The following is a 27962-nucleotide window of genomic DNA, read 5'->3' as shown; positions in this document are numbered from 1 at the left end:
CTGAAGGATCCCGGAGAGAAGAAGCAGAAGCAGAAGAAGTCCACTTGTGCTGCAGAACTCCCTCCGTCTCCAACATGAGCGAGGTGAGTGCATGTGTGCGTAAAAAGGCGCAAATCTGCCTACAAGTAGAAGAGTTGTTTGAGTTATTTCCATTTTCTCTCCATCACATTGTGAAAACAGTGTCAACATCTGCACCTGTGAGGAATTATACGTGCCATTTCACTCCACCAAGCATGCGCAGCCAATTAAGCCTGGTGCTTCTTTGGCCACAATCCCTCCAAAAACAAAAAAAAATCTCCGCAACCGAGGTGCGGTTAAGAATCAGAACAAAATGTTTTAGCGCAGAGCTCCTCGACTCCTGCTTTGGCTTCGGTCCCGACTCTGACAGAAGCACTGCAATGAGCGGAGCAGCAGTGACACCAGCTCACACCGCCACTGGCCACTATGGACATCTGCTGGAGCAGGAGGAGGGTTTTCCCCGAGCGGGGGTCCGGGCACCGAGGCACAGGGGGCTTGCGGGGATTATTCCATCCAAATTATGACATTTTAAATCCAGCATTGGAATGATTTCTCATTTGTGGGAGTGAAATGAACAACTGTGCGGTGCATTTAGTCTGATGAGGGGGTTTGCAGGTGTGGGAAATGTGCACAAATGGACCTGTTTCTGTGGGAGGAAAGCTTTATTTCACAAAGCTGCACTGCATGGATCAAACCTGCTGCATGCATTATGTTTGATTCTTGCATAATTAAGTAGGTGTTTTATTATGAAGAAGGTGGAGCCTCATGATGCAGGCATTACAAGTGTGGTTACTTTTTGTTATGCAATATGTGCTTAAACTGTTGTAACACCGAGTTTTCTGCCTCACAACAGAGAGCAGAGCTGTTCTTTTTTTTTTTTTTAGTGTAAAATACAGTTAAATGTGACTTCTCTGTGCTTCATATAATCCTCAAGATTTAATCTGCTCATTGACTTGGAAGTAGAAAAAAAAAGAATGATCTATGACTGGTGCAAGAGCCTGTCACATTGACCCCCTAAGTTGAGTTCAATCTATCAGATATTCATCTAAGGTGGAATCACTGTGACGCTTCCTTCCATAGGCGGCAGAATGGAAATGATAATCAGACAAGATAGCCGTGTTATGTAACCTACAAGCTCGCAGAGTGCAGTGTGTCATGTCAGGAGGTGCAGAGACGGTCACGGAATCGATCAATTCCACATCGATAGAAATAACGTCCCCACGGAGTGATTATTTTCTCTGTCACAGAAGTAGAACAGTGCTCCAGTGGGACTGCTCACTCTGCACTGTATTCCTGTGCTCCCCGGGCAGATGGGACGTGTCACCGTCTTTTGATACGTAGCAGATGATGCCACTGCTGCACATGGGGGATTGGAAATGTAAACACAGGAGGGATGGATGGAGCATCTGCTGGTCACCTCTGCAGATCACGCAGCTCTAAGAAAAGGCTGCATTTTTGGAGGCCTGTTCCCGGTACGAGTCCTGAACTGAACCTCTGCTGAGACTCAGTGACTCCAGTCTGAGCCATCCAGGCAACAAAAAGCACTTCCTGATGGATCCATCAGGTGTTTTTTGTCTGTACAGGTTGGATTTTGAGGGCAAAAACTGGTTATTTAATGTTGTCATGCCCTTTAAGTTGAAATATTTTCAAAACAAGAGCAAACCAATTCTAATCATTTGAGAGATTTGGGGGGAAAAAATGCAAAACTCAAACAAATTTCTGCATTTTATTGACCAAATGATTGCTAGCATCTCCAAAAATGGCAAAAATATCTGAAGTAAATTCATTTTCCAACATCTTGTGCATGTGTTCTGCTCCGTTCAAGTGGAAACCGGCCTGTCGCAAGCCGAAGCAGAACATCCATGTTTGGCCCTTCGCGTTAAATGTTTTATACCGTCCAAATGCAGCACTGTACAGCTGCAGATTTATAAAACCTACCATCTAAACAGTGGCCTCTCTGACCAGCCTGTAATCTCTGGCGGCCACACTACCTCTGACGGCATTTGGACGGATACAAGTTGAACCGGTGACCTCGTGCATTAGACTGCAGCCATGGCACAATCCCAGCGGATGAGGCTCTAAGTGGAGTGTAAAAAGCATTTCAGCTTTTCCCTCTGACATTTGATCATAAAAACACGGAGCTTAAAAACCAAAAATGCGGAGCACTCAGGATGTGATTAAGCGGCTTCAGTGCGGCACATTCAATAACTGAGCATCTCCTGATAGGTTATCTTAATACGCGCTTCCTCTTGTTTCAATTTGCGGAGGAAGACGTGTCACAACTCGGTAGTGAATCCCGCTTTTCTGCGAGCTGCACACACTTCCATTGAAGTCATGGCGATGAGCGATCGCACTGCACCTTCCCACTGCTTTGACAGACTGTCTCCTCCAGCTGAAATCTTGCACCCACCGCCTCATTTCCTCCTCTTTCTTTTCACGAGTTCCTATTCATCTCTCTCTCTTCCCCCTCTCTCTCTCTCTCTTAGCTTTTTTTTTTTTTTCCTCTCCCCCCCTCTTTAACAGCTTGACTGTATTCTCCTTAGCAACAGCAAGAGGACCCAGGCAGGGTATTAACACTTGCATGCGTACATCCGGGAGCCAACATCTGCACAGCGTGAGGTGCTGAAAAAGTCAAAAAAAAAAATAGAAGAGAGTGAGAAGGGGGAGGAAGCAGGGAGGAGGAAGGGGCTCGACACTTTTTGCAGGAATATGAATGGAATATGCAGGGAGCGAAATGAGTTTGGGGGATGTTATGTAATTCGTGTTTGGCAGCAGCTCCACTTTTGACAGCTGTTTGCATGGATTTTCCTTTTTATTCCCTCTCAAAAGCAGGACGGCATCAGGAGGGAAAATAATACTTTTAATATGAGGCCGCTAATCCAGAAGCGCCTTCGCTGAGCGCACGCACACGCTGCAGGAGAAAGGTAGCGTTCTCATTATGCTGGTAATTAACACTTAGCAAGGCTTCCCGACTCGCAAAAAAAAAAAAAAAGCCACCCTGCTTCCGAGGCAAGCTGGCAGCGGATAATTATCAGGGTCTGACGTGGCTCAGAGGCCAATCTGAAGCAAGTGAAGTAAATCTGAGAAAGCGCCAATCCTTGTTTCTCTTTGTCAATCTGTCTCTCTCCATCTGTCAGTCCCCCTTTTCCACCCTCCGCATCTTCCTTTCCCACCCCCACCTTCCCTCCAACTGAGATTCTACAGCATCTGGCATGTCTGGAAATCACTGGCTTTCCCCTACTCCTTCATGGAGGTATAATCCTTTTATTTCTGTCTATAAATACATTTCTGCTGAGCTTTTAGAGGCTTTCTGCTGCCTCTTTTTCCTCCTCCTCCTCTTCCCCCCCCTCTTTCTGACAGCAAGTGCAGCACTAAGCCCTATATGTGTGTATGGCTTAAGAAATGTACTGTATGTGTGTTTTCAAAGGAGACACCATTGAGAGTTGAGCGCAGACGAGCACAAGCTGAGAAAAGGGGACCGGCGCAGGATGTGTTCTTCTATTAAAGGAAGCCTACATATGTGCTGTCAGTCCCCGGTTGTAGCACCTGCCAGTTTTTTTCCACTAGTCCTGTCCCCTCCTTTGGTCTTCCACCCAATCATCTTCCTCCGTTCCCCAAAGGGTCCAAGCTGCAAGTGTTTATCCGATATCAAAACACTCAAGTGTGAACGTGTGAATGTTTGATGACAGCGATGCGTGCTTTGTATATCAATTGCAAATTACTTTGAATATCAAACCTACCACTGAATTTTCTCTCCTTACCAGCAGCACTTACTCGTATCAGTCTCCTGTGTGCTATCACATTAATGTTTAATGTCTTCTTAAAGGGGAAAAAAAATGCATGCATAGATCACATAAACAAGGGCTTCGCATGATAATGATAGTAGCCGTGGCAAACAGGGGGCTGCAAACTGTCGAGAAAAATCCCTCGTTCCGTCTCACCAAGCAGCCGAAAACCAAAATATATTTTATTTACAAGGAGAGCGGCAAATCCTCACATTTCAGGAGCTGGAAGGGGAAAATGTTTGACATTTTCAGCCACGCTCAGCGGTGTAGCTGCAGCTGAAGGTCAGTAGATCCACCATTTTAGACCAGACGGAGCGACCGCGTCTCCCAAAAGTTACGACTGCAACCGCATCCTCGGTTATGTTTCGAGAAAAATGCATTTCCTGCTGCATTACGCTTCGAATCAGCGCATAATTTACTGCTTCTACCTTTCAGCCAGCCAATCATGTGTTAGATGGGGTCGGACTCATCACCATGGTAACCCAGATAGATAGAGTAGAAGAGACGCTTTAAATGTGCTGAATCTATGCATTCATTGGGGTAACATGAACTATAACCAAGCCAAACAACTGGTCATAGCATACAGTATTGTGGATTCCTACCCTTAATATTTGAGTTAGTCAGGTTCATGTGTTTTATTTACAGTGTAGTGGGTCTTATATGTAATATTTTGCAAGAGTTCATGAATGCATTATCTATTTTTTGCACTTTGGGTTCAGATATGACCAATTTCACCGTTATTCATTGTTATTTAAAGCCAAACTGTGAGATTTTCCGAAACGTAACCCCTTAAGTTTGTAGCCTACACCGAACCAAACAGAAAACAAAAATAGACAATGAATGAATAATGGTCCCACATGGGAGCGAAACCCGGCTTCCTGGATGACTTATACCTCCGTCCTCTCCTCCTACCTCTTTACGTGGAATCTGTGACGCAACAGGAAAGGCTTCCACTTGGACAGAGCCACAGTCTTACATCTCAGGGCTAAAATACGAAGCTTTCATAACAAAATTAAGTTTCTATCAAACCATGAAACGAGAACGCAGTCTAGTTGTGTAGGAGTGTCATCTTTGGGGGGCCAGGCTTGGATTGAAATGTGTCAACAACGTAAGGTTTGATTAAAACTTTGTATAGATGTCATTGCTCTCCACAGGATAAATAATAATACCTGTGGTGATCCCAGAGTTCTCCTCTCGCACCATCATGACGTTGACATTTATGGCTTGTCAGCAATTTTTCACTTTTGCAGTTCCACCATCAAGTCCAAATTCATCTAATCCTCTGTTTTGTGGCCAAACACCTGCATAACTAGTGACGTTTCCATCCGCCTTATCTGCTCTTTGTGTTTAAAGCTGAAGTAGGCAGTATTTTTGGGCAAAGATTCCATTCTAAGCTTACATCGTACTATAATTCCAGTATTCTGAGAAGAAACTACATTGGTCTTGACTCCAGGCTTTGTGATTTTAGCCAATCACAGGCGTCCTTATCTCGATCAGACGAGATAATGAAAAGAGCAGCTAAGCTCGTGGTGGCTGCTGGATGTAATGTTGCAGTCGGATTGACGGAGAACTTTCACTTTGGGGTTTGAATCCTGCGAGAAGCCACAGATACATGTTGGTTGCAGGAGGACGGCTGTTTGTCTTCAAATTCTAGCATTTTTCATGATTGTGGTGTTTTGCCTTTTCCAGATTCCTGCCTACTGCAGCTTTAAGGCTAATTAGCATATGTTGCTAAGCATAGTAGCACTACAAACATTACGTCTGCGAAACAAAATCATGACAGTATTGTTATTTTTAAGGATTTTTTTTAGCTAATGATCCTTAAAACAACTGCTGCTAAACCGTATAACAGTTAAATGATGATATTTATTATGCGTTACGCTTTAGTTTGTCTGTACCTCCCATTCCTGGAACGCGATGTCTCTCCAATGCCTTAACGGGATTTCTGCACATTTTGGCACAAGCGTTCACTTCAGTGCGACATCATGGGATTGCGTGTAAATAGCATGCCGCTTCAGGCCCACTTCACATGTCGCACCGTGAAATTTTAAGCATTTTAATGCCATAAAATGACATGTAAATAGGTGAGGGTTAAGGCCAGCGGGAGGGGGTGTCGCTACATGGCCTCAAATGACGCGAGAAAATCAACAAAATACGAACACACCAGGGACTTGGCATGTTGGTGATGCCATATTTAATGATACAGGCCTGTTTTTAGTCAAAGGTGAAGAGGTTAAGAGTAAGTTAAGAATTCATGCACTGATTATAAAACTTTCTATCCAAAATCTCTTCAACTTTGCTGTCATAATGTTCTATATTTATAATTTTCTGGCCTTCGTTTAACACCACAAGTCAGGAGCAGATGCTGATTTGGTGACACTCATCTTCCTGTTGCGTGAAAATGGACAGACATGGATGGAAACTTTAGCGTTTTGCAGAGGCACACAACTGCACAGCTGGTTTCCTAGAAAGAGTTTTTTTTGTTGTAATAGCAGCAGGGTTTCCAAGTTTAATCACATCAACCATAAAACTGATGTTTAAAAATCACAGCATCATTAGCATATAAATACTTATGTAATTGTGTACGGCGCTTTTTCTGTTGCGCTCTAACGACGCTCGTTCACCGCCGCCCGTTTTATTCAAAGTCCTCTCCAGCCATCATCCTCATCTACCCCCGAGGAATCACAACTATTCCAGAATGACTCTCGCACCACGCAGACCCCCACCCACTGACTTATATAAAGCCATTAACTGGAATTGTGCTATTTTTAGTGGGCAGGTACAGTGTGTTTCAGCATGAGATTGTTATGGCTTCAGAACAGAGGCTGAGAAGAGCTGCAGAATTTAACAGATGGAGGAACAGTTAAAAAAAATAACAGTCGCCACAAAGTCAAAGGAAACATGGGAGTTTTGGCTAAATGCACCAGAAACAGGGGATTTTAATCATCTTTCTGGCTGCTTCCCCGTCGGTTTCCACTCGCCTGTCGTAATGGTATGTTCACTGTGTACTTGGATGAAAAATGTTGACTTTGAAGGTCAGAGCGATGGATTATACCTACATACTGTAGAGCATAGCTGCACACAGGTTAAGCTCTTAAGCTGCCGGTTGTCTGGCTTTGGAGCCACATTTAACAATACAATACATGCATGATAAGAGCATAATCTTGTGAACCCTGCACCCAAAGCTCTGTTCTGTTTGTCAGACTGGATCTCATGACCAACAGAGTCAATTACAGCTCAAAGCTCGGCTCTAATTCTAATTGTATTACAACCCAAAGTTCATTAGAACCTCCAGCCCATCAGAGTGCATCAGAATCCAATTACGCCCTAAAAGCAGCGGTTTGAATGGACGGAACTCGGAGAGTCCAGGCAGAGGGACAGCCTGGTCCACTTAATGTACAGTAAAAGCAGCTTTGGGCAGATGTTCAGCTCGTACAGTATCACACACTCAGCACCGACGCACATCTGGCCGAACACAGACAGTCAGCTAAGTGTCCTCAGAGGAGGCTGCAGAGTGGAGGAGGAGGAGGACAGTGAGGGGGAATACAGCGTAGATGAGATGGAAACAACAACTGTGTGGGTGTAAAATTGAAGGGTAGAGTGCAGAAGAGGACAGAAGAGGAGATAAAAAGAGAGAAGAGCGTGAGTCCGCCCAGGCTATAAACGTAAGCACTTGTGAAAACTATAAGGTGGTTAAAAACAGCCCACCAAATGGCGTATCTTATGTAAGAGAAGAGGAAAAAAGAGGCAGGGACACCAGAGATGGATAGTTAGAGGGAAAAAAAGCCCCAGCAAAGGCAGCTTCTGTTTTTTTTTTTCTTGGCACAAATAAGGGGAAAATAAGGCATTAACAGTGTTGCCTCCTACGAATGATGCATCCTCCCTGTGGACCAAGTGCTAATGAATCCAGTACGTCACCTTAATTATTGCATCTCTCCTGGGCGAGTTACAACTTTTATGGAGCTCATTTATCTTTTAAGCCAGTTTCTCAACACTTTAATTTTATCACCATGTAGAGATAGAAATATTGTTTTCTCCAACATGTTTTCTCATAATCTCTTTATTGGCTTGTTGATTGTTGCGTAAGACACTTGTCTTTATTATATTATTACTCATCCTGGAGGCATTCCTCTTGGTACTTACAAACTTCACGACTGACTAAAGTAATATTGGAGCAATTAATCAAGTGACTGGCTCGAAAAGCCTTAAAGCCACAATGTAAGTTTGTGCAAGATGTAATGATTCTGTAGCTGTTTTGTACGTTTTGTAGTTTTCAAAAGGGAAAGCATCACAAGTATTGTCACTTCTGTTGAGTATTGGTAACATCGAATCCATGGATCTGCGTCTCTGTTGACGGACTTTGGACGTGGATTCATTCGTACCGCTGAGTATGCATCAGCCTAGATGCGTCACGCTGGTCTTCACATTGAACACAGACACACACCAGTGGCTGCTTCTGAAACGCTGGCTCTGATTTTATACATTTTGCAGGATCTAGCAGCTCGTTAGCGACCTAGTTGTAGCACCATGTCAGTGATTTTTCCTCAGGTGTACCCAGAATGCCCTGCAGCCTTCCCACCCCAGCCACAGTAGACAGAGACAGCACAGGGTTTGTGGAGAGTTTGGAACTTTCCACTGAGTTTGGGCTCCGGCTTGTACAAATTAAAGCGCCTCCAAAATCCAGCAGCACCAATTTTAACTCTTTAAATGATGAATTATGAAAGGTGTGCATGGTAGAGAGTCTCCTTATGCAGAATGCACCATTGGTTTTCCTGTCGTATACATCTGACCAGACTAGTAAGTGTTGAGAAAGACTTCAAGTGAATGGGGATAGAACCATAAATGCACTTCCAATGGTCACCAGAACCTCGATATAGAGGATCAGCAGTGGAATCTGATCAACTCTTGCTCGATGATAAGGTTTAAGAAGGTTTTTTTCCTGCTGTTATACTTCCACGACGCATAGTGTGTAGCTTCACAGTATGGCACTTCCTGGTTGAGGCGCTACAAAGCAGATATCTGGCAGAATTCTTCTATAGATGGTAGATTCAGGATTCTTAAAGTGGCGACTCTGTTCCTTATGACGTCTTTGTTACAGTCCGCACAGTCACACATTTTGGGCAGCATGTGGACGTCCCCAGACGGGTCAGTGTGGAGGAACTCTGGCAAAATCCAAGTCACGCAGACCCTTTGGACCCATGAGCTGGAGATGTCTCAACTGGATCGGTTGAGACATCTCGATTCATCATCCTGTTAGTTAGCTGTGAGTTAGCCTAGCGTTGTTTCTGTGCAGCATTATGCAAGCGAGTGGGTTTCATCTACTTCCCTCAGGTGTTCACTGTAACTTTATTTTCATAAAACATATTCGGACTGCAAATGCAAATTTAAACACTTTTAAAAAGAATAATTTAAAAAGAAGTTCCGACAGAGGTTAAATGCATTTATAGATGCCATAGACAAGCCACATTAATGTAATTGAAGCTAATGAGACAACAAATTTGCTAATTAATTATCTCATTAGCTGCTTGTTCAGGAATTTCAACCGTAGCCTACGAAATCCCTCCATCGGTGAACGATATCACCTGCAACTTACACGATAAATTAATCAAGAACGATGTTGACTGTTCGGATTTTTAGAAGCAAATGTTGGAAATATTTGACTGTTTTTTTGCAGAATAGTGAACTGAATAGTTTTGAGTTCAGGACAAAGTGTTGGTCAAAGCAAGCAAAATGAATATTGTAGGTCGGGCTACTTGGGAAGTTGTGGAATTTCTGTAAAAATGAACTAATTAACGAAAAAGCTGTGTGAAGCAGATGGACGGGCAGAGATGAATCCAGATGACCCCAAAAACAAAACAGTTCTTCTAGTAATAAGTTTGCATTTTACATCAGACAGGAACAGTGGGCTGGGTTTGATTTTAATCATCTCTGACAATTGCAGGCAGCTCTCTTGGACCTTATATAAGTAATTTAATATTTATTACATTTATTCCATGAAGACTTGGCTCTGAGATCAGGGGAGGGTGGAAACGGGCCAGCTGGGAACGGATAAAGAAATGTGACAGAAGTGTGAGGAAAACAGCTCGGAGAGGTGTATTCCCCAAAGGAAAACCTTGTTGTAAATGAAGTGCATCGCGCTGTGTGAGCGGAGGAGCGAGGGGAGGCAGGGAGGGAGGAGGTGCATGTGTTTCTAGCTTCTGTATATATGTGTGTACAGTACGAGAGCGTGCATGCCTGCATCCATCTGGACTATTTATGCCAGCAGAGTCTTTTCTGAATAGACGGTGTATGTTCCAATTTTTCTCACCGAGCCGGCGTACGATTTTTTTCCCGACCAGCCTCCTGCTACAATGCATGTCTCTTTCCCTCTGTCTTGAATCCCTCTGCCTCCATATGTGTCTTTCTCTCTCTCTATCACCTTCAGTGGCTCCCCAGGGCAGCCTGTTAAATGCTGCAATCTGTCTCTGTCTCCCATCCTCACCCTCCCTCGCCTCCTCTCCCTCCCCTCTTTCTCTCAGCCTTTCTCCGAGGCTCGCCGCTCATGAATCACGGCGCTAACTACTACATGTAAAAGAGGGAAATCCCTGACTAAAAGCACAGAGTGGACTGGGGGGGCGGTGATAAGGACGTATCTCAAGGGGGTGTTAAAGCCAGCAAGTCATTTGTGATTTAGCGAGCGTGGGTGAAAAGGACAAGAGACGGAGAAGAAAGCGAGGGATAAAAGGATGGGCAGATGACACGGGATTTATTATCTGAGGATATCCAGGTCGGAGGTTAATTTTTAATTTGATTTCGGCTCATTCAGAAAGTTAATTTGCGACGCCATTAGAAGCATCTTGGCGAAGAGAAAAGTGCTGAAACAGGAGCAAATAAGGGTTCCTCGACTTCACAGTAATACAGTTGCTTTCTGGCAGGAAGCTGCTCCGCACAGCAACATTAATCTTGTGTCGATCACGGAGCAGCTTCACTGGAGCAAAAGGGGGTTAAGTGCCCTTCAAAACTAATGGTGGTGGTGGTGGAGGTGGAGGGGGGAGTGTTTCTCACACGCCATGTTCAAGGGGAATTTCCCAGCAGGTCTGGGACACAGATTGCCAACCTTTTCTTACTTTTCTTTTACAGACAGACACTTAGTTTGGGTTTAACCCCTTGAAATTCCCCCTTTTATTACCAAAAAGGACTGAAAGCCTGGACGCCTCTCTGTGGGAAAATAGTGGGCAGCACCTGGTGATTTAATGAGCATGTGTCTCTATGGACTACAGACAAGAAAAAAACTACTGGAAAGGAATTATTGCTGCTGCTGCTGTTGTTGTTGCAGCAGTTTACTGCCACCTTGAAGTGACCACTAACTGAAAAGACCAACAAGCCCTCCGCACACGGCGCTCGTAACGCCCTCTGAGTCCAATATAGCGCACACCTAATCACCTCTGTTTGGGTTAAGATTAGCGCCTGGGTTGAAATAGAGGACCTCTGTTGTTGTGGTTACAATAATAAACTCTTATGGTTTAAAAAAAAAAGAAGAAAGACATGTTGTAATGATCCACAAACAGCATCCTGTGTTGAAGACCGATGTGTCAGTGAACCCATCCATCGACCCCGACCTCCTCCTGAAATTGTAGCTCTATAACATACTGTAGGTGCTGTCAAAACGAAATGCAGCTCTGCGTGGAAATGCTAAAAAGTGCATTTACTCAAATGGCCATTTGGCTAAAATGTCCAACTTTACAGCAGAAATAAACACGTTTACAGACCAGTAGGATAATAGTTTGATCTTGTTCATGACGACTGGACAGGGGTTCAGTTTTTATATAACTCACCTGCTTACGTTGTGTTAAGGCTTAAAGTTATGCATCATTAAATGCAAGGCTGCTTTGACTGGGTGCCATCAGAGGACAGTTTGTTGCCCACGCTCCATATCTTCACTCATTTTTGGATTAACTGGACGTTTGGCAGAATCAGGCACTGCCAAGATGGTCACAGCAGTTAGAGATCAATATCGTTTTGAAATCAATTGACCACATTTTTTCCATATTCAGACCTGGTAAGGCGACAAAGTGATGAAGAACTTTTAGTGCTGTGAACGGTTTTAAAGGGAAGAATGTTGGATCTTTGGGAGTTACGGTTGGACGAATATAGCATTTAAAAAAAAATCATTATTCTACACATTGTTATTTCTTGCTAAAATGAGTTTCCTACAACAAATAAAATGCAACTTGACTACAGACAGTCAAGGTTTTTATCGTGTTTGCTGCTAACATTTAACACAACATTTAGCTCCTAGACCTCCAGAACTTGCTTCTTTTTCAAACATTTCATCTCCAACCCAACTGATGACTTGGAGCAATTTATCAAATTCTTCTGGTGCCACAAAAAGCACATGAACGCTTCTAAACAGAAGTTTTAAGCCATTCAAGTCTCCAGTTGCCAATAAAAATTCGCTATAGCTCACCTGGTTGAGCAGGTGTCCCATGTGCAGGGCTGCAGTCCCAATGTGGAGGTCATGAGTTTGAATCCTGCTCATGACCCTGTCCCACATGTCCTCCCCCCGTTCTTCCCCTCTACTTTCCTGTCTCTCTCTGACTACACCATCCAACAAAGGCCAAAAAAATAATTAAAAAAAAAAACAAACAAAAAAAACTCACCCATCAGTCTTTCCAGCCCAAACCCGTTCACTAAAGCCTGCGTTATCAGCCACTGCCAAATTAGGCGACTGCATGTTCCGAACACGTCCGGTTCTGCAAACTGAAAAAGCGCTTTGGACTCACCTCCTGCTCAAAGATTAAGCAGGTGTAAAGCTCAAAGCACAGAAGACATGCGCTTGTGTCATCATGGCCTGTAAAACTTCACCTAGTTTCAGGTGCACAGAGACACGGATTCATTATCGTTATCACTCCCCCAGTGCGTGCCCTCCTCTGCTTAGTAGTACGCTCACAAGGCCGTTATCGCTTCATTAAATCGTGGTCATGCTGTAGATTGGACACACGAGTGTTCATTAGGGCTGATTCAGAGGCTGAGGAGGAGGTGGGTGGTGTTGGAAGTCAGCTGCTGAACTTTCAAGCAGAAAAGCGAGGTTTTAAGGTCACGGATTTGGGTTGTGAGGAGAAAAAAAAAAACGCAGTTTCTTCACACGCGTGTGCTGTAATGGACCAGCATTAAACTCTGGAGGAAAGAGGTTTTAAATACTCACTCGACCGCAACAGATCTCTTATGTAATCTGTTTTTTTCTAATTTATCTGCGATCAGAATGGATGATAGAATGAATGGGAACCTTCTGACCCAGTGTTCCCGATCTGAGACGTAATTATAGGAGTGATGACGACTGATAACGGCCAATTAATGGGCGCGTGGCAATTAAATCGGGATGATGTTTGAGGACCAGGGGAGATTAAGGAACTCGTGTAGCTTCCTATCAAATCTGCTGTGGAGGGAAAGTGCTGGACTTGAACTTGGACGTGTATTCAAAGGTTTGGAACTGAAATAGCTTCTATTAATGAATTAACAGGAGTTTCCTGTTCAGATCTGCCAACTTGTCCCTTATTTTGGTTTAAGTGTCTTTAAATTGTTCCTCTATTTATTTCTCTTCTTTCACTTATCCGTCATCTAATCCCATTTTACCACTTTTTTCAGCAGTCGTCAGTGATGTTTGCTCGTCACCACGTCCACAAGTCTCCTAATGAGAATAAAGCCGCTTAAAGGCGATAAAGACAAAATAAAGTGTCACACAGCCCTGATAGAAGTGTCATGTTAAGCTTTAATTCCCAGCAACAAAAACCACATTTAGATCCCTTTCTGTTTGAATCATTCTCCCTGTTAGCCATATGCTGCCAGACTTTAAAGGACTAAAAGACAAAAAGCCAAAATGAACCGGCTCAATCACTCGACGAAAGTTCAAACCACTTAGTGACCTTCTCAGCGCTGCTTCATCCTTTGATTCGTCACCCAGGTTTCTGTGTTTTACTCTGTGTATCTTCTGCTATTTGCTCTGTATTCTCCGTTTTAGACCTTTTGCTTTTGATTTGCCTCCTCGTGTGTGCCAAGGCCAGGTTCGGTCCTTCTCCGTCTCTTCAGCTTATCAAACACACAGTCGGAGTGGATCCTGTTTTAATGCCTCTCTGACGGAGAGCTTGTGCAGCTCCCTCCGTGTGATGTGTGTTAATGCTCAGCCTCCCTCTCTCTCCCTCTGCAGCGTTTCACTGCAGACACACTCACTTCCATCTCTGCAGTCTCTCTCCGTCTTCTCGCCTCGCGTTTCTCTCCTTTCTGCTTCAGCCCCTTGTTCTTGCTGCCTTTTCTTTCTGCTGCACCTTTGTTGTTGACTTGCTTTTATATTCCCGCTGCCTTCATGTTTCAACACTATTGCAGCAGAGTTTTGAGTCTCTTGCTCTTTCTCTCACAAACGGGGCTGAATAATTTGAAGAAATCATCAAACTGCAGTGTTTTGGACCACGATTGAGATCTGAATTGCAGTTATTTTCTGTTATTTTAACGCCGTGGCTTGAAGTTTATCCTCCATTTTCTGGGTTACCAGGGTGACGAGTCCCATCTGATGCACGTTTGGTCGACTGAAAAGGAATTTAACTTGAAACATGACTGAGAATTTAGCTGTGAAGGAACACGATGAGCTCTTTGCTAATTTTCAGTAGAATAATCGACCATTTTAGGCTCAAGACATCAATGATATGAAGATAACATGAACATTAGTAGCAGTACATCTTTTCTATGCATATGGGCAGGACGGGACCTTCTAGTGGCCTCAGTATGTTGTTTTATAAGCAGTCTAGTCACAATTTAGCCCCTACAAAGAGGAACTGAAGTCCATAATTGGAGGCCAGAGGGTACGGAGTTGACTCAGAGCTTGATGCAACGTGATAACATGAGATAATGTGTAAATCAAATCAATCAGATCAAGTTTGTTGTCATTGTGCTGCACATACACAGTAGTACAGGCAGGATGAAAGGATCCAATAAGTTAAAGCTCTTTAAATAAAGAACCGTTTGCATATCTGGATCAGCATTCTGTTGATCAGTCTGCAGGTTCTTCCTTTAACGCTCCAGAAACGTTTGCCTGATGGCAGCAGTTCAATCAGCTCATGGAGCCGGTGTGAGGAGTCCCTGACCATGTTCAGGGTTCTGCTCCTGGAGGCTCTGGAGGAGTTCTTGGACAGAGGTGAGGGAAACTCTGATGATCCTCTCAGCTCCTCAAGCTAACATGTGCCATGTGTGCACATCTTAAGCCTTTTAGTTCATCACAGTTTATGTAAAAACACTCCCTGTTGTTTCATTTACCAGATTAACACAGCTCAGTTTTGCACATATCCAGTGTGTGGACTCCACCAGAGACTTTAGCAGCACTTGTTCATATGACGGCAAGAGCCAGAGTCGCTTTCTGTTATCGTTTATCAGCATTGATGAGCGCACCAGAAGGTGGAGGACGGACCATTTAATGAGCTGAGGTGCAGCTCACTGGTGGCGACCAAACTGTGTCTACAGTTTCTGGCACCCTGGGAGCTCGACTGGCTGAGCGGGGGACCCATGAACAGGGGTTGTAGTCCCAGACGCAGAGGTCGTGGGTTTGAGTCCAGCCCATGACCATTTATCTTCTCCCCATGTTTCCTGTCTCTCTCCACTTCCAACTATAACAAAGGCTAAAAAAATACAGTTTGCTGTGGTGTTCTCACAGACTTTTCTGTTCTGGTTGTGCCAGCCTTTACTGCTCTGCTGCACGTTAACGTTCATCAGTAACACCTGGGATTGTTGTGCAGGTGTTCCTGATAACAGGTGTTTCTCTTCCATACTCCAATTAGAGGCCGACCAATCAGATCCAGGTGTAACAACCGAGCCTCTGCAGCGGCTGCTCCTAATCTCTGGACTCTAGAAACTTTGGTATCAGTTGACTTCACCTCTTCTTGTGTTGCATCTTTTATTCTCATTATCTTATTACTCAGATTTGTCTTTTCATTATTGTGTTTTATTGCTTTTTTATGCCTGAAGGTTTTAACTGCTCGGCGCTTCGGTTCAACTCCGGTGGTTCTGAATGTGCTTAATAAATAAATTAGTTTTTTACTTTTTTTCTCCCGACACGACTTAAAAATGTCTGATGTGAAAAAGAACCGTAACACTTATTATTATTATTATTATTATCACTGCAGCTTGTTAAAACTCTTAGAAACGACACACTTTGTTCTTTGCTCAGACACTTCATATATATTTGTTTTGTTTCCGTCCCGGCCGCTGCCTCCCGGCCTGTCATTTGAATTTCTTCTCTCCTCCTTCGCCTTCCCTCTCTCACCTGCTCCCTCTCTCTCTCTCCTCCACCAGACAAACACTGTTCACACTCTGAGCATCACTTTTCCTCCCTGTCTGCCTCCGAACTCTGCTCTGGCTGCTGCTGACCCCGTGACCTTTCTTAGTTTTTTTTTGCACGTGTGCACAAACACACATCATGCTTACACACTGCGTGAGCACCGAAAAACTCCCACACAGCTCAACACATCAGCATGCTTGAAGACGTACACACACACACACACACATCTCACTGAGTTATTGGCAGGGCTGGAGTAACAGGCCTCGACTCATTCACGCTCCGCTGGAGGATGTGTTATGCATGGGCCATTTGCGGCGGGGATCATTAAGTGCAATAAGGACAGAGTTAAGCAGATAGACGCATGTAGCACACACACACACAAACACACAACTGGACACATGCACAGTCGTTTTTTTTTTTTCCTCCACAATCTTGCATAATCTCAGAATGTGTCTAAATCTCTCTCCGTCCGTGTCCTCCTCTGTCGCTTCCTCTCTCCTGTGTCGCTGACTCACGTGTCAGCGGCGGCGCTAATGGTGTGGTGGCAGGATGGCGAGGAGGCTTCAAAGACAGGAGGACAGTTGAAATAAAAGGGAGAAGAAAGGGGGGAAAAAAGAACAGCTTAGATGAGAGTAGTTGCACTCCATACGAAGCTTTATGGAGGCCTATTGCAGTAATCTTCTGCAGCGACGCTGTCAATGCGGAGAAAGTATGAAAGAAACCATCACGGCGAGACAATAAGAGCTAATATTTACCAAAATTACAGGATCTTGAAGAGAAGCGACGCAGCCATCTGGAAGACAAATTGGATCTTAGCGGCGCGATGGAGAGCTTCGAGGAGATGTTAGCCATAATTTGCTGCAGCCTCGTGCCGTGTTTGCTCTGGGATGGCGCGTAAACAAGGCAAATGTGGCGTTTGACAAGATTTTGAGGACACACACTCATCCAGCTTCCCCCCTCTCAGCGCTCTGTGCACGGCGAATGTGTCGTTTTGAGTCCCTCAGTCATTCGAACGCTTCCAAGAAGACGCCATGCCGTCTTCTCTGCCCCTGCCAGGAAGTGTTTGTGAGCAAAATAGGAGGCTATCAGGCTGCGCTGCTTGGCAGAATATGCTACACAAACAGATTTGGGTGCAGATTTGTCCACAGTGTGTGTGTGTGTGTGTGTGTGTGTGTGTGGAGGCTGCAGCAGTTATTAATAAAACGAGGACAATCGAAGCTTTCAATTAGAGCTGAAAACACTTTAATTCAGGGATCGGTTGCTCGACTGTCCTGTAGCTTTAACTGAGTTACACAACATGCTTTCTGGGATTGTTGTGTGCAGAATAAATATCTTGCAAACAGCTGTTATTCTTTCAGGGTCTTCTACACTCTAAAAAATGAAGGTTATTTGGAAAAATGTGCTGTTGTTTTACAGATTGTCCCTGTTTTGTTTAGTTATAGACGTCATCTAGTCAAATTAGTCAACGTGTATTAATTTACATGCTGACTGTAAAGAAAAAAACAGTGTATAATGTCCACAACTTTTACTATCAACTTATCTATTAACCCTCCTATTACCTTCAGATTTACTGACAGCTTTCATCCTTGGGTTCAGTTTGATCTCAGCAATTTAAACCTCCAGAAAATGATCATAAATAAAATTGTTACCCAAGTTTATGTGTAAATAGTCCTTTAAATAAAACTAAATAAGTCATAGATAACATTTTTTCAGAGATGTTAAACATTGAATGGGCTCAAATTGACCCCAGAGATAATAGGAGGGTTCATCTTTGACTATGTGACTGTAAAATACTGAATCTAAGACGTCATTATTTTACAGAAATCTGCTGCTACTTTCACCATCTGACAGTTTTTGAACCTTCCACCCTTTAACCTCGTGTTTCCGGTACCTTCCTGCCAGATTTTCACCCTTTGCTGACCTTTTTTTTTTTGCCTTTACGCTGCACACGATCCCTCTCAGGTGTTGAACAAGCAGCAGCGGTGCAGTAACTCACCAGAACAGTGTCTGCAGTCAGAGTACATCACGCTGAAAGTGTCGTTCTTTTCTCTCTCCAGCTGGCATCCACTAACTCTGCTAACAGCAGCCAGACGACTGCAGCTGACAACAAAGGTACGTCTCTGCTTCTCATCCAGATGAGAAGATTTAACGCCGAGATTTGGGCTAAATTTAAACTCCTAATGTGGTTTGTGTTTCCCCCGTATTTGCATGCTAATTGCTTGCAAATGATATACAGGTTGAGTTTGGGAGAGCAGCGTTTGGTTCCTCAGAGCGTCGTCTAGCAGAGGAAAAGGCCTGCTTAAATTGGAAAGGCAATTTGTGACTCTGTCAGACTTGGTGGCTGTTCAGACCCCATCGTTGCAGTTTTAGTCATTAAAAGTTTTTTTTTTTTTAGCGACATAAATGACTTTCCAAGGAGAAGTTTCCATTGAGACTGGGAGAGTTTTAGGGCTTGTTTGTATTTAATTGAGGCGACGGCACAGGCGATGAAGAAAGTTTGTAGGAAAACTGTGTAAATCAACCGAAAGTGAAGATCATTTTAGTGTCGATCGTCAAGTTTAGTGTCGCTCTTTTCATGGAAAGTAACTGAGTACATTTACCGAAGCACCTGTACTTGGAATCCAAACCTGGATGTGAAGAAAGATTCAGTCATCAGGCTGATTTCATTACATTTAGCTCAAAATCAACGCAGAAATTTGAGTTGAAATCAGGCACAATGTTAAGTTGATGCCATTACGAACATCATTACGTCAACACAGCCCATCAAAATAGTGTTTCCAACTTATATAAATCATTCACTTTGACTGTTTATACAGCCGCAGCTAAAATAACAAGTCGACTAGAGTCTGACAGAAACAGCTTTAGTTGACATTTCCCACTTTTTTTTTTGAGAATTTCTACCAAACAGTCAATCAGTTGATCAGGAAAATAATCAGCAGTTAAATTCACAATGAAAATAATCATAAGTTGCATGAATTGGATTATCTGCTTTTACACGAATACCCAAGTTATCTAGTGATAAAACATATAGTAGCTTAATGAAATGAATGAAATGAAAAATACTTTATTCATCCCAGAAGGGAAATTCAATTAACAGTCACAGGAGACGAGTGCTTCTACTTTTAATGCTGCAGATGCATTTTCATCACATTGTGGACATTTTCCTAAAGCACCATAACAGTGCAGAGCTTTTACTTGTAGGATGTGAAACTTTCTCCAACACTGAAACTGTCAAGATCATCAGAACAATCCCACATGTAGTGTGTGAAAGGCAGGTGTGTTTCCTTCCTGCCTCTGTCCGACTCGGCCTCTCTGACCTTCCACAATACAAGAAATCTGACATTCTGTTGTGCGGAGGGATCCGACCGCTGATTTTCCATGAGCTAAGCAACCAGGGCGAGGGAGTGTTTTGGCAGCAATCAGCAGCGTGTCAGCCAGGAAAAGTTGGCTGCTGCTTAACTTTAGTGCAACATTGCTCATCAATAACCGATTCCAGCTCTGGACAGTTTCCCATCTATCAATGCAGCAGCAGCAGCAGCAGACACTCGGATCAGTCAGTGGACAGGTTCTGATCGCTCCTCCTTTTATCCCTGATATATTTCATAACATGCGAAGTCAAAGGCCGTCTTTTCTACCACATGTTTCACTCCCCCGCCCGGCCCCGTCTCTCTTTCTTCATTCCTTCTTGTCACTTCTGCTGCTTGAATGTACCAAAAATGAAATGTGCATAAAGGTTTTCCATTGTGGCCCCGAGGCGAGGTTCAGCTGCTGTAATGGCTCCGGCACCTTGCAGCCAACATACATATATATGGAGAGAATGTACAGCGGAGATGGAGATGGCTCAAGGCTGTTCATAGTGCTCTGATTCGTAGCGACGCACAGAGGTGCAGCAGGAGGATGTGCGAGCGGATATAGATTCACAGAAGCTCTATATTCATGCTGCAGAAAACCCAGCTCATCTTTTATTTGGTATTGGTGTAACAGGAAGATGGATATATTTTGGTTAAATATTAAATAGGTTGCATCATGTGGACAGATTTTATACATTTTTGTACATTACATGCAAAATCATGAGTCAAATAAAGAAAGAGTTGCTTAAGTGCTAATTGTGAATATGAAAAAAAACCCTTAATCTGCTTAATTTAACCTCTCAACAGCCACCAAGTCCCCAGAAACCCATTTAAACTTGCTCAGAGTGGCTCTGCACTGCACATAAAGACATAAATGTTTAATTTTTTTTGTCTATATGGACATCTGGTTGGATCAGTCTCTATAATTCAGTTGCTCAGTTCATTCTATAAAACGAGTCCAGCTCCTACAATATTAGTCCCAGAGGTCTGGAGTCTCATACAGACGTGGCTGACAAGATGTAGAAGGATTTGCAGAATTCTGGCATTAAACAACTGAAGATGTGATCTATTACAGAAACACGACAGGAAAGAAACCTTATGTTTGAAGTGAGGTCGTTTAAAACTTTCACATGACGTCTCCTACATGCATGTTGGTCCGACAGTTTGGTTTTGCCAAAAGTGCAAAAAAAAGTAACATGATCTGATCACATTGCTTCTTGTTTTCCCTGGAAGCTGCATAAGAGAGCAAACAGCAGAACCTTAAAAGAACATAGTTTTACACGAGGTATTCTCGATTTCTAAATCACCCAGCAGCTTTCAATTTAAGAAAAAAACAAAAACTTAGGATACAAGACACTGTTCCAAATCACATGCTTGTTACTCTCAGTCCATCCTGCAGCTAAAGTACATCCTGTTACATGCATGGTGCACACGACTGGCATGTGTTACGACGTCATCGTTAAATTACGCCTTAAAATTTCAGCCTGTCGTGCAAAATGAGCCGTCGTCTGTCTGTGCAGCTCCAGACATCATGGATCAGAGGACGGATTTTTCGCTGTGCCAGAAAAACACGCTGCCTTGAATATCTATGTTAGGGATTTTTTCTTTTTGCATCCTGCAGTTGACATTTTGTGCACTGGTGCTGCGATTGAACAGTTTATCTAAATATCAAAACTGCAATAAGGTGAAGTGCAATGTGCCGCAATATAGCATTAAAAATGAAACGCAAACAAATCACTTTCTCTAATTGAAAAGAAAGCTGCTAGTTTGGGACAGACTGCAGCAAAAATCACATTATTGCTGTAAAAGACTAATTTAAAAATGACCGCTCCCACTAAACTCATGACTTATATGTGTCAAAATAATCACAATATGAGCTTAACTGTGACTTACTATGTCATTTAGTAGTATAGGTTTTGGAAAGCACCCATTACTTATAAATACAGTAACTTGCAGGCTTTTCATTCAGACCACTTACTCATTTGTCAAATGGGAATTTCTAACAAGTTCTTGAGTGCAGGAGCGTTTTCCCTCCCAGGAATACAACCATTTAACGTCAGTGAAAACTACAAGGTCCTTGAGCTCTGCAGAGCCGCCGAGTCTCGGCTGACAGAGAAGTTTTTAGTCGACTGAACATGTTGCGTGGTCTTTATGAGGGGAATGAGCCGTTCCCCGTAACCGAACAAGAACAGTGGCATCTTTGGCCTCACAGAGTGTTCCTCAGTCTTTAATAAACACAAGACTTTAAGAGTTTCTTCTTCTTCACTGCGCTCATCTACGGGATGTGCTGTTTGCTCATCCACACTCTCTGCAGGAGTCGCTGCAGATCAGGCTGACATGCAGTGTGGTTTTTAAAGCACCATCAAACACTGACTTGTTACTGTCAGTTAGATGCAGTCTGCAGCTTATACCACTTTTATCCTTTTTTTTTTTTGTCTCTGCTGCCATTTGTCTTTCTTAAATCGGAGATGGGATGCTTTAAAAGCCGCCTCTCATGCAGCAAACTTTATTTCTGGGTGTTTGCCCGAAATCCTTTAATTTTTCCACTTCCTGAAAAATCCGAGAAGTAAATTAACGGAGCTATCGACAAAGGGGACGGACTGACTGACTGACACATGCAGCCCTCCAGTGTATTAACCTCTCCCCTTCTGACCTCTGCCCCTCCAGAGAAGGCATCGGCAGCGAAGCCCCAGGAGCAGGAGGAGGAGATCGACATCGACCTGGAGGCGCCGGAGACGGAGAAGGCAGCGCTCGCCATCCAGAACCAGTTCAGGCGCTTCCAGAAGAAAAAGAAGTAGACTGACTGATCGCGACAGGAAAAGATATGAGATAAAAAGAAAAGAACAAAAAAGAACAAAAAAAAAAACCAAAACAAAACTTTCCGCTGATGTACAGATATACAGTAAACGATTGATGGTGGTTTGGGAGGTGGGGGGTGGGGGGAGGGTCGGGGTGACAGAGCGGGGATTCAAGCCGTTCAGGATTTATCGTCATATTATGCAAAGTGTCATGAAAACGCCTTTTTGCATGAGAGATGGGCTGGTAGAGGACGAAGAAGCTGAGGGGGGCAAGAAAGAGGGAAAGGATGAGAAATAAGGTGACGATTTGGAAATTATAATCTAGCATGACGAAATACTGTAACCTCCTGCCACCACATTAACCTTTGCAAATGTCCCTACATGTCCGCCGCGTGTCCCTCGATGCTCCCCGACGTGCAGCCCTTTACCCCGCTTGACGCAACACGAGCCCCGCACACGAGAGGACAACGTAAAAAAAAACACAAACAGGCTTCTTCGCTAAGTGACAGAACAAGCACACGTCCTTCAACACTGACGAAACAGGAACGCACAAAAAGATCAGAAGCACACTCTCTAGTTTCTCGGCTCTTTTCTTTCCGCTTCCTTTGCCGTCACCAGGCTTCCTTTCTTTCTGTCTCTCTCTGCGCGAGGATGAAAATAACACAGAGCAACTGTCTCAGGTGTAAAATCACCTCTTGTGCAGGCCAGATATTGGATAGCTGCTGCCAGTCTGATCTCACAGGTGACGGAGGTGGTGGTCATGGAAACTGGCTGCTAACTCGCTCGGTTAGAGGCGATTTGCTGCAGGCGAGATCAATATGTGATGGAAAGCAGGCCCCGCCGCCGCCGCTGCCGCCGCTCGCTCACATGACTCGTCCGAACCTCTCGAACACAGGCCGGCTAATGACTGACACATTAGCGGTGGTCGAGTGTTTATGTGCGCACAACTTCCAGCAGTCTCCCGGTGACACATGATGCTGTTTAATATCAATGAGCACTCCATGACCTGGTGGAAATCCATTCAAATATTCATACCTGCTCATTTAAAAACAAGCCTTCAAGTGGCATTTAATGAAGTTCCGGTTATTAGATCTGTAGAGGCTGCGGCAGTGTCTGAGGTGTCGCCCCCGCTGCCTCTGTCACTGATAGTCCAGGGGACAAGAGGCGCTGATAAATAATTCCCACTGTTTGTTTTAATTCGATTAAAGATGTAAGCTAATGCTTGCTTTCACATCTTGGCTGTAAATTGACGTCCGTCCCTGTGCCAGTTAAATCTTGTTCGCTGGAAGTGACTGTTCATGAAGCCCGTCTAAGTTACTGCTGCTACACCTGTCAGTGTGTTAATCACACACCTGCTTATGCAGCTCTCTGCAGTGGAGGCGGCTCAAAGTTTACGACTCAAAATTTGCAGATTTTTAAAGCTGTTTCGTTTAGCGTTTGGCTAAAGTAGCTTCTTGCCCGATTTTGGCAGGAAAAATGATGACCGTTGCTGGCAGTTTCAATTAGCTCAGATTAGCTCTTGCTATAAAAAAAAAAAAAGAAAATCTGTAAAAGCGTTTTTTAAAAATGCACCTTGCAACTTGATATGAAGCCCCTGTATTAAAAGTAATGTAAAGAAAACGGCACAAATATAGATTTCTGCCATTTCAGATGCATGCTTAGAACACAAAGCAGCAAAAATCTGGATGTGAGGCCCAAACGTAGAAGAAAATTCTCCAAAACATCTGTATTAGTGTGGACGAGGTCTAAGTTGAGCATGAAAGCTCATTCTTGACTTGGAAACAGATAAAAAAAAGAGAAAATCCCAACTCAAGACCACCTCATGAGCTTTTTCCATTGTTTCAACCCGTTAAATCTGAGCTGCAGCATCACAACAAACTCTGGAAAAAGCCGTGAGGGACTCTGCATTGTTCTCACCGTTATCATGCCACAGCTCACACTGTCTACTATCTTTACACAGGAACAAATATTCTGAAGTCCAGCAGGTCAGAAACCAGGTCTGAAGTCACCGATATAGAAAGACATTCGTTCATCTATACGACGGGATCACGTTGCTCCTCCGCCATCAGTCACATTCACAACACTTAAACAGGCTCTGTCTGTGTCTGAGAGCTCTCAGCCATGCTGGGTGTTGGGTTACTTATTGCCCCAGTAGGTAACTCAAACCTCCGCATCCTTAAATAAACACTTGATAATGATTCGGGGGAGATGCCAGCCGTGAACCTGAGCCCTCTCACCTTCAGATCAGACACACTGCAGCTGCCGAGCAGAGACGGAAAGAAAGACGCTGAACAAGAGACAGAAAATCGACAAAAGAGAAACTCCCTTATTGCTATTTGGACTTGAAGCAGTTAATGCATAAGCACACTTTGCTAATGAATGACTCCTACAATATACATGCACTGTATATATTTATATATATATTTATGTATGATGGGACAACACACTCCCAGATCCTCCCCTCTCTCCCTCCATGTATGTAGCACACTGAACTGCTTCTAAAAGGCCACACGTTCTCTCCATTGCTTTAATAACAATCTCACTAATTACTCAAATTATTATTGGAATGTAACCTCTTTTCCATTTCGAGGACAGGAAGCGGTTGCAAAAAAGAAAATGCAACCGGCACAAGCTGCTGCCGCCCGCTCGCTCTCCTCCGTCACTGTTTCCTCCTTCCGCCGTGTGAGAGGAGATGTGTTGATGACATCGCCCGAGTTTCATATCAAACTCCCTTTTCTCCCCTAAACCGGATTCGACACGGTTTCCAAATAATTACCTGACATACACGGTCAGACGGATTTAGGTGGATGTGATTTGGGAGGCCTGCTGAACAGACACATCGAGTGTAAAGCACTGCTTGCATGCAATTCTTTAACAAAAAGTTAAATCTGCTTGTCCGGTGTTGATACACTTGAGCTTGAACTGATAGGATTAACAAGTTATAAATACAGCACAGCCGAGCTTAGCGGACGCCACCCAGATCCAGCCTCCTTTATGCACCTGCGTCGCTTTATCCAGCTGTTGGACATCACGGCAACACTCTTTAGAACAGAGACTGGATGTTAAAATTTGGTGCTGTAAAGGCCCTGAAAGCATTTTGTGTCAACCAGTGGGATGGATGCAGCCAAAGCAGCTCTGGAGCAGAGAGTTTGGCTTTTTGGCCGTCGACATCCTCGTTTTTTAGAATCAGACGTGACGAGCGACGGGTGGATCTGACTGAGGATAATGCATATCTGGCTTTTTTTACTCTAAATGCGATCAGAATTTACAAAATGAACATTGAAGACTTGAAAGCAGCTGTTGAGACTATAAGTTTGTTTACTGAGGGAGCAGATCAAGTAGGAAGTAGAGTTGTTTCCTCACAGACTTTCTGCACAGTCAGACTTATTTTTGCAACCAGAGGAGTCGCCCCCTGCTGGCTCTTAGAAAACAGATGCAGGTTTGCATGTGGCTGTACTTTCAGACGGTGTCCATCTTTTAGGAGGACACAGCTAAACCCAGTGAAGCGTACGTGACATTGGAACAGCCAATAGCAGCCTTTGAAACAAGGTCACGTCACGTGTTTTAGCATTCAGCGACATTCGAATCAGTCCGGTGACGCTTGGAGCCTGATCTGGCGACACCCACGCAGCCCCAGTGGAGCAGATTAGTGGTGTTCTGGGGCATAAAGAGGCTTTTTATTCAGCACTAATTTTCATGATTCTAGAACACAATCGATGAAAAACGAAGCCAGACGGACCAGATGAAGCCCGTTTGATGTGTTGTGTGTACAAAGAGGGAAGACTTTGAATCATCATTGTAGGAACCTGCTCACCGAGTCTCTGTCTGGAGGCTGTAAATAGCTACCTGTCAGAATCTTAAGAACCTTAATGTTGCTTGGCAACAGACACAACTCGAGGAAGTAACGCCAGGCTGGTCATTTCAATGTGAAATGTGACTTGTGATAAGCCCTGTGGATTTGAGGCTGCGAGACCACTCAGGCGACTGCGACGGAAAGGTCACAGGTTTGATCCTCACAGGAATCTGCAGCGTCTCTGTTATATGGGGAGCCGCCGAGGGTAAACCGAACAGCTCTAAATATCAAGATTTCAGAGGGGAGAAAGGAGTTTGATACGAATTCGGCATTAAAACGTCGAGTCGATAAAGCCATCAGAGCTCCCGGTGATGGGTCACGAGCTTGCACGTAATGCAGTTTCTGTTCACGTGTGACTTTTTTCTACAATCGAGCAGGGATGTCACTTTTTCTTGGCGACATCCCAACATACAGTACCGTTATCGATCTACAGACCTACTCTTTGTTTCTCTAGCAGCTAACAGAGTATTATGAAGCCATCCGATGCACTTTGCTTACCGAGCTAACCACATGACAGATGCTGCTGCTGCTGCTGCTGCTGCTGCTACGTTTCAGCATGTTGCTCAAAGTGCGGCAAACGAGAAGTTTAGGTCAGATTTGTCAAGGACTCATCCAACTTATACTTTCCTCCCCCAAATATCCCATCCAGACTTCCAGCTCCCCCCTTTGCACACATTATAGCATGTAAGCACACTGGTCTTTCTGTCTTTCTTTATTTCTTTCTTTGTCAATGCTGTGTTTTCGCTTTGCTTTGTTAGCCTGACCTCATTTCCCTTTCCCCGAAGGCAACCCAATGCGGGGTTCGGCGAGCACAGCTTGCTCGCCGTGAAAGAGGGAAGGATGGGTGGAATAAAAAGCTTGTCTCACTGCTGTGATCATGAATGGAGCAAAAAAAAAATAAAAAGCTGCGTATAGTTTGACCAGGATGGCTTAAGTGAAGTCCACACATCCTCCTTAAAAACCTCTTGACGTCACGGCAGACAAGAGCTTGGCAAACAGCGGCCGAGGCTTTTGTACACACCGTTCACACTCCAGCGTCTGTACAGTGTCTCCCTAAATCCACGCTTGCTAACTTAATATTCTCCTCTGCTTGCACATGTTTATCTACATCCACTTCTTATTACGCTTGACAAGAATATAATGGACTGGATAGAGAGAAGTAATTGGTGCGGTTTGCCAACAGTGGATATTTGGGCACAGCTTTACAGCCTAGAAATGACATCAAAGCCATACTTTAGAGAACAGAAACACATATTTAGATAATCTCTTCTTGTACATCCCTTCTTTATGTTGTCTGTAGTGCAACAGCGACGCAAACCCCAGAAGAAGAACTCCTCACTGAGAAGCATGTTTTAGGTGAATAGCCGGCAGTTTGTCTACGAAGAAAACCCGTAAAGTAGGATTTTAGTTTGTACTTTGAGATGATTGTACGCTCACAACGTGGCATTGAGGCGTTCGCTTACCCGTCACAGCGTGGCCGACCAGTGACCACTGTCCTTTCAGGGAGGCATCTGCCAATCAGGAAGCTCTACAGGGCCCCACCCTCAACCCACTGATATTCTTATTGCCTCGTTACTTATTCTACCATGATGATCGATGCTTTATTTATTACTTTCTATAACCTTTGTTATCGTGAACTTCTCCCACTTGTTTCGTTGTGTTTCTGATGTGACGGCATGTGAAATCCATATTTGTATGTTGTAGACTATGAATTTCCCTTTTTGTGTATTTTGACATTTCAAATCTATGATGTGTTGTTGGGATTTGAGAACCGGTGGCCGAGGTGAGAATGCACAAGAACACTCCCTGTATTGTGTTTTCTGCACAAAAATAAAATTAGCTGCATATTGCTTTGAA

The 27962-nt window shown here is 43.9% G+C and overlaps 1 protein-coding gene across 1 annotated transcript; it reads left to right on the top strand.

Annotated features, from left to right (window-relative positions):
- On the top strand, positions 1-27962 carry pcp4l1 (Purkinje cell protein 4 like 1). Its single transcript, XM_008279722.1, has 3 exons — positions 1-83; positions 18162-18216; positions 22122-27962. The coding sequence occupies exons 1-3, from the start codon at positions 75-77 to the stop codon at positions 22250-22252; spliced, it is 195 nt and encodes a 64-aa protein (XP_008277944.1). The 5' UTR covers positions 1-74; the 3' UTR covers positions 22253-27962.

The sequence above is a fragment of the Stegastes partitus genome, unplaced genomic scaffold (assembly GCF_000690725.1).
Source record: "Stegastes partitus isolate 25-593 unplaced genomic scaffold, Stegastes_partitus-1.0.2 Scaffold168, whole genome shotgun sequence".
NCBI lineage: Eukaryota > Metazoa > Chordata > Actinopteri > Pomacentridae > Stegastes > Stegastes partitus.
Note: the sequence above shows the minus strand (reverse complement) of the source record. Positions and strands in the feature narration are given on the sequence as shown.